General features: G+C 34.6%; 1 protein-coding gene across 1 annotated transcript; it reads right to left on the bottom strand.

The window, feature by feature from the left end:
• Nucleotides 1–6205: 6205 nt before the first annotated feature.
• Nucleotides 6206–7292, bottom strand: LOC128127449 (xyloglucan endotransglucosylase protein 1-like). The gene is made up of 3 exons (XM_052765920.1): nucleotides 7014–7292; nucleotides 6694–6887; nucleotides 6206–6602 (listed from the first exon to the last, which is right to left on the bottom strand). Exons 1-3 carry the CDS (start codon nucleotides 7284–7286, stop codon nucleotides 6206–6208), a joined length of 864 nt encoding a protein of 287 aa, XP_052621880.1. The 5' UTR covers nucleotides 7287–7292.
• Nucleotides 7293–8082: the final 790 nt, after the last annotated feature.

The raw sequence follows: 8082 nt of genomic DNA on the forward strand, positions 1-8082 counted from the left end.
GAAGGCGTAGTAACATATGATATATCCTTAAAACAAAATTTCCATCTAAGAGCAGCTTTGATATGGACAATAAGTGATTTTCTAGCATATGCAATGTTGTCCGGATGGCTACAGTAGGTAAGCTAGCATGTCCTCATTGTGGGAAACATACACAAGCATTCAGACTAGAGAATGGTAATAAGATGTCATGGTTTGACTGCCATAGAAGATTTCTACAGGTGAATCACCCATATAGAAAGGATAAAAATAAGTTCAAGAAGAATCGTGAAATGATAGAAGGTCCTCCTCCAAGTAAGAATGGTGAACAAAATTTAAGGAAGATTGAACAATTATGTTTGGTAAAAGTGGCTGAACTAAATGTTGATGATGTAAACATAATATGTGGCGCTCATGGTTGGAAAAAGAAAAGCATATTTTGGGATTTACCATATTGGAAAAAAAATCTCATTAGACATAATTTTGATGTTACGCATATTGTGAAAATTTTATTTGAAACTTTTTTTACACTGTAATGGATGTCAAAGGGAAGATGAAGAACAATGTAGCAGCCAGAAGAGATCTGAAGCTCTATTGTAGGAAGAGAAAAGGAGTCGAAGATAATGAAAGAGCATACTACACTCTGGAGCAAAATCAAAAGAAGGCCATATGCCAATGGGTGGAGAAATTGTGTTTCCCCGATGGTTATGTTTCTAATTTGGGGAGGTGTGTTGCTTTAACAGGGTGTAGACTATTCGGAATGAAAAGCCACGATTGTCATGTTTTTATGCAAAGATTGATGCCAATTGCATTCCGTGAGATGTTGCCAAAACAAGTGTGGGAAGCATTAACAGAGTTGAGTATTTTCTTCAGAACATTAACAGCAACAACAATCACAGCAAAAGACATGGAAATGATTGAAACCGAGATCCCAATAATACTATGTAAATTAGAGACCATCTTTGTCCCTGGTATTTTTTACTCCATGAAACATTTACCAGTACATTTTCCATACGAAGCAAAGATAGTCGGTCATGTCTAATATCGGTGGATGTATCCATTTATCTACCATGCGAACATAATGGATATATAAACGAGGATTGAAATTATCGTAACAAACCATTACATTAGTCTGAAAACAACATGATATTTAGTGTCAAACCGAAATCTAGTAGTTACATATGTCTTATATCTATAAATATATACCTATATATCCATCAGTGAAGGGAACCAATAATGATAGACTTCTAATTGATCAACGATTTAGTAAAGATCATAAACAAAGATATATAAAATCCCGCTAATATAGCAAATTTGTACCTGTTTAGGTGTTAACACTTATATGTTGATGTCTATTTGAGCCCAATATGCAATTATTGTATTTCGTTTTAGTTTTCATATTTGCTCGCATGTTCTATAACAAAGTTAAAATTCTAGACTATAGTTTTAACACAAATAGTACTTGTTTATCTTTTTAGTACAACTTACACCTAAGGTTATTGTGAAGTCTTTCCTTGTAGCCACCCCGCAACAGGAGTCCATGCTTTGTCTCTATAGCGACCATGAAATGGAAAGGAACACCAGACTCCTCAAGTAACAATCTCATCGACAAACACATATGAAATCTCACTAAATTTCCAACTTTTTAACCTATTTTGGTGGTAACACTTAATGATGATAAAACCGGATGCAAATTCCCCCAAAGATCTTCTTTTCGTTAAGTTTCATTACTAAATTCAATCAATTAATCTAAAATTATGATTTCCCTCTCCTTCCTCGGTTTTCCCTTTAAATGAAAGCATCACTTGTACGAATAAGAGATTTATAAGAAATGGATCAAATGCAACTCTACTTGTATTAAAGAAAGAAATATAGGAAGGAAACCTACAATTTGTTTTTCAAGATTATTTATTCTTAATTCATAATACTTTATCCATTATTATATTATGTACAATTATATTTTTAGCAATCACATTCTTTAATGTTAATTAAAAGTTATCATAAAAATAAAAGGTTGGGATCTTGATTGAGTTCTTGAAATTTGGAAGGGAAAGTAAATTCCTCACAGGATTGATGTTGTGACTGCAATTTACTATAGGTGTGAAATTGAAGATGTCGTTTGAGGACGAGGAACCGCTTTAAAGAGGCTACATAAGAAATTACCATTTAATGGTGATAACTGAATATTTATATTTGTTATAGTTTTTTTTCTTAAATTTAACGGATTTATTGAAAAAAACCAAGAAAAAAATGGTATCATGAATGGGATGAACATGTATCTACCAGTGAACATAATAGATATTTACAAGAGAGATTGAAACTATAGTAACAAAACATTAGATTAGTCTCAAAACAACATGATATTTAGTTTCAAACCGACATCTAATAGTTATGCATGTCTCAAATGTATAAATACATACAAGCATATATTAGCTATTCAACGTTGGCTTCCAGTTCATTAAGGATTTAATACAAATCATCGACAAATATATATGAAATCTTCCTGATTTAGCACATTTTTACCCATTTTGCTGTTAAAACTTATATGTTGCAGTCTATTTGAGCCTAATATGCAATTATTGTATTTTTATTAAGTTTTCATTTGTGCTTGCATCTTCTGTAACAAAGTTAAAATTCTGGACCTTAATTTTTAGATAAATACACTAATAGAAAAATATCCTTTAATGACAAGAATTGCGTGTCATAGAAGGATACATATGACACGCATGCGTGTCAGTGAAGGGCCTATCATAAAAGAAGACCGCACGCATTTATGTGTCGTAACCTTACGACGTGCATTTACATCACACAATACGTATCATTAAAGCTCGTGTCATAAAGAAAGACAATTTTAAAGGTTTTACAAAAATATTTTTTTAAATGTATTTAATAATTTCCAAATTAGATGAGAATTATTGTCTCAAAATATAAAATAGCATATCATTAAAAAAAAAAAAAAAAAAGACAATCCATTTAAAAATATATAGTATGTCAAATAATAATAATCATTCCAATGTTTAAATAAATGTAATACAAAAACTATTTCATCATATCTTATCAATTCCCCTAACAATACACCATCTCCGATTAAGACTTGTATTCAGACCAATTCACCTACCTCAAACGCAACAATTGAAACATGAGACCCAACCGATCCTTTATATAGTCCCTTTGGTCCTTTATCTTTCCATATTAGCCTAGGGACCTCTAAGATTCACATGTGTTTCTTCAATCCATTTTTTGGTCGATTCTATGACACCAAAGTATGCTACACCTATTGCAAGAGATCCAGTTACGCCAGTTGCCTCCTCTCTATAAAAAAACAATACTCAAAAACTAATAGCAAGTGATATAATATTAAATGAATAAATGTTTGATTCGACTAGAGATTCCATCAATGACAGTCACGTGTGTTTCTCCTTCATTGCTCCAAGATTCTTTTCCACTTTCATTTAATTTACCAAGAATCCAAATGGTTGCAAATTAAATAAAACAAGATTATTAAAAAAAAAAGGTTTCTTATTTCTTTAATGGGTTACATAAAAGTCACCATTTTAGCTTTCATGGATTCATCTTCTAAGTTATCACAACTGTTATTAATACAAATAACATGTATAACAACCTACATAGTTTATCTTCTATTTCAGGATGGTAATAAAATGGAGAATCGATTTGCTAAATGCATAGTAATACCATACATTTACAAACTCCCCTACAGAAAATTTAGCAAGCAAAAGCAAACATTCCATGAAAATAAACTATCTATAGTCTTTTTCGTATTAGAAAGCACAAACCTAAAGGAAAATTAAGAACACTAACACTAAATCGTCAAACTAATTACAAAGTAACAATCAGATTTTGTAACAAATGAAAACAATTTCCAATCATAATCAATATTTCAAACCTAAAAAGTTTTAAAAAATAATATACTTATAAAGCGAATAAGTTATTACCAAGTTAGAGAGAGAGAGAGAGAGAGAGAGAGAGAGAGAGATCGGGTACATTGGAGACTCGCTGAGGCTTAGGCGACATCAATACTCACTCTAGTCTCCAGTAACGACCTGTACTCCGGCAAAGACAGCTGCACAACGGAGGGAAGATTTTAGGCGGCCAAGTCAGAGGAGTAATGAGAGAACGAGTGTTAATGAATAAGAAATTGAGAATAAGAAATGATGTGTGTAAAGGACGAGATTTAATGAACCCTATAAACCTAAACATTTTGTAGAGCTGCAAAAAGATGAAAGGGAGATGCACAACCGCGAAATGTCATTAGGTTTTCTTCGGTAGATGATTGTACAGAAGAAGGAGGAGACGCATCATAGACATCAAAATGACGAATGGGAGATGATTAGAGAACAAGGCGCCGAGGTTTTTTAATATTTTCGGGATTTCAACCCCCCCCCCCCCCCCCCCCCCCCCCCCCCGCTAGTTATAAAAGGATGGGAAACGTGTGTCATTCCTCATGAAAACTTACAAAATGACACGCTTATACGACATACTTTTTTTGATAGGTACCCTCAATGTTGTTTTGTGACATTAATTTTAGGGCACACAAAAATGTATCTCCTAAATGCTTCAAATTTTGGGAGAGCTGAACCCTTGCGTTGAAATAATCCACTAAAGAGGGGGTCCATAACATAGCCAGAGTATATTTCCAATGCAATAAAGTTACGTAGTGTCTTTTTTCTTTCATAAAGGGGTATTTTCATGGGTTTCCCTTCGTATCGTGTTCATACCGTTGTATTGAATGGTCCCGGACGCTTGCTTTCTGTTCATATAATGCATACAGTTTTGGGTGCTGGTTGGGCGGTTTCTATGGCCCTGTATGAATTAGCAGTTTTTGATCCTTCTGACCCTGTTCTTGATCCAATAATGTGGAGACAGCAGATGTTCGTTACATTCTTCATGACTCGTTTAGGAATAACCAATTCATGGGGTGGTTGGAGTATCACGGTGAGTTTTATGTATTATAAATCAGTGTGTGTCATGGTTCGCATGCCATTAAAGGGCTGTTTTTTAGTAGTGATAGTACTTTTTAATCTTTTTAGTACAACTTACACCTAAAGTTACCGAGAAGTCTTTCGTTGTAGCAACTCCGTAATAGGAGCCCTTTCCTTTGTCTTCATAGCGACAATGTGGTTGAAAGAAAGATCAGGCTCCTCAACTCACAATATCCCAGGTGGAAAATAATCAACCAATCTTCTGCCACCTAAACTTAATCTTTGTTAACCACATCTCTCTATAGGCCTTCCTTCTTTCCAACTATCTTTCCAAGTATTTGGAAACCAATTGAAGCTTTACATAGATTCAACTTCTGTAGCATGATTGCCTTGGAAAACATGTCTACTAGATTCTTAGTACCAAGGATCTTCTTCGGGTTCCGAGTCCAATGGCTTATTGATTGTTTGATAAACTGTTACTTCATCTACACATATTTTGTTCTATCATGAATGATTAGATTCTTTGAAAGGTGAAATGCACTGTGGTTTTAATAAAGTAGGACACAGTCTTTTTTTTGCCCAAATATATGAATATTTTCAACCAAATAAGTTCTAAGGATAATTTTTTCAATTTCCATTCATTATGCTTCTATGGTTAATAGATGAATACTCTTTCCAAAGTGTGGATATCCAACTGATGGTTATACCCGGAATGGTATACAAAAACCCTGTTATGGTTTTCCCTAAATATCTAGAACATCTCTTATCTACATCACTGTTATGGTTTTCCCTAAATATCTAGAACATCTCTTATCTACATCACAGAAGCCTTCTAAGACTAGTTTCTTTCTTCTGAAAGGTAAGGTAACCACATACGTGATTTTTCAAATAGCATACGAGACTTTAGCCATTTCTTCCACATACAATGTTTCCTATCGAAAACAATGATAGACCTCTAGGATCATTTTTTGTTGTTAATTCTACACATAATGAAGTTTGTATGTAGTGTCGAAAAAAAAAGGATTTTAGAAATTATAATGTTTTTACTAATGACTTTCGATTTTGACCAACTAAACTATATAATTAGATATGAACGAAAAAGATATTTCAATTATTGTAATGTGCTGTTAGACAATGCGTTTTTAAAGTGTAAATGGAATCTTATAATTGTGTATTTATTTGTATTTTCAATTTGAATGTTTACAATGAATCAAAGAATAAATAATCATGAAGATCAGAAATCGATCAATAAAGAATAAAAAATATGGATATCAAGTTAGTAAGCAGGCTTAAAGGAATCTAGAGGTCTTGCATTCCACTGAAATACCATTGGGAAACCGTTTGCGGTCGTTGCAGTAGTTGTAGATCATGTGCTTGGTTTGCACCCATCGGATCCTATTTCGGCCAGCTGCATCAAGTCCTTGGGTACTCCATGACTGGTCATCATTTATTGAGCTTGTAGATACTGAATTGGGACCAACTTTTTTGGCATTGGCATTGAATTTCCTGTATAACGCGGTGAAAGGCGCATTAGTCCAGTCAGTCTTCACACGCCCACCTTGGGTTGCCCAGTCATCCGCGTTCCACAGGCTGGCATAAACCCTCATGGGTTGGCTCTTGGGAAATGGGACTCCAGCAGCATCATTGTTATTGAACACCCTTACTGGTATGTTATCTATCAAGAAACTGAAGAGACAAAGAGCTTTATATAGGAACAGCAGAAAAACATGAGAAAGGAAGAGAACCAATTAATGTTTATGTTGGATGCGTGACTTACATAATTCTTAGACTGTTCCATACGATGGTATAGGTGTGGAAGGCTGCGGTAGGGTCAAACCAAAGGTGGAACTGCTGTTCTTTGTTTCCTTTCCCTTGTGAATACACATTGGTGTGAATTGTGTAAGGGTTTCCCGTGGAGTTGCCCAAGAACTCGAAGTCGATCTCATCGTGACCCGCACCTTGTGATGACAACTAATGTGATTTAATACAAAGACATGGTTATTATCAGCCTTTAAAAGATTAATACAAATGAGTGATCACAATATATATATAATTCAGATATGAAATTCAAGATTGGAACCGATCGATGGTACTCACGTAGAATGTGGTGACGGTGCCAGCAGAATTGCCTGGTACTAGTTTGAGTTGCATGTCGAACCTTCCAAACAGGTACTCGTGCTTCGACTGGAAACCCGATCCAGAGTATTGGTCGAGTGAAAGTGAAAGATCCTGACCTCCATTCAGAATTTTAGCACGTTCACCCCCAAAAGTGATGTCCATCTCATCGTAAAAACTCCCTGCTGATACTGCTACTATTAGAATTGATATTAAAAGAACAACTGCACAAAGATTAGAGTTCGACTTTGCCATTATTGTTTGTATGGAGAGAGAGAGAGAGAGAGAGAGAGAGAGAGAGAGAGAGAGAGAGAGATGTTATGTTTGTGAGAAGTAGTACTGATATCGTTTATATAGAGAGGTGTGGCTGCGTTGACAGTTTTCAATAGGAACCATCCTTGTTACTGAAGGATGTCATGATGGCTAATGGATGCACCAATATCTATTGACGCGTGCCAACTAACATTATTCTTCTGGACAAGGGCAGGAGCGGTGGGTTTTTTTTTCTATACGTCTGGCAAATCAAAAGTAGCAAATTTGTCATATTTGGACCGGTGGTTGACATCATACCTAATATAAATTTGTTTTAATTGTTAATAAGGGAAAATAAAATCCTTAAAACTAATTAAAACTAAAACTAATTATATATCTGTCGGTAAAGGGAACCATCAGCACCGGCGGATCACCAACTGATTAACGATTTAATACATATCGTCGACAAATATATATGAAATCTCGCTAAATTATCAACGTTTTGCCCATTTCGGTGTTAAAACTTATTGATGATACAACTGTATGCAAATTCCCCTAACATCTTCCTTTTCATTTAGTTTTATTACCAAATTCGTCCAATTTATCCAAAAGATTGGTTTCCCTCTCCCTCCTCGGCTTCCCCTTTAAATGAAAACATCACTTGTACGGAATGGAGATTTATATGAAATGGATCAAACTCAACTCTATGTACATTGAATAGAAAAATATGGGAAGGATAGCTACAATATGTTGTTTGAGATTATTTATTTTTGGTTCATTCAGAACATTATTATTATAT

This window comes from Lactuca sativa, chromosome 7 (genome assembly GCF_002870075.4).
Source record: "Lactuca sativa cultivar Salinas chromosome 7, Lsat_Salinas_v11, whole genome shotgun sequence".
In the NCBI taxonomy this organism is placed as follows: Eukaryota; Viridiplantae; Streptophyta; class Magnoliopsida; order Asterales; family Asteraceae; genus Lactuca; species Lactuca sativa.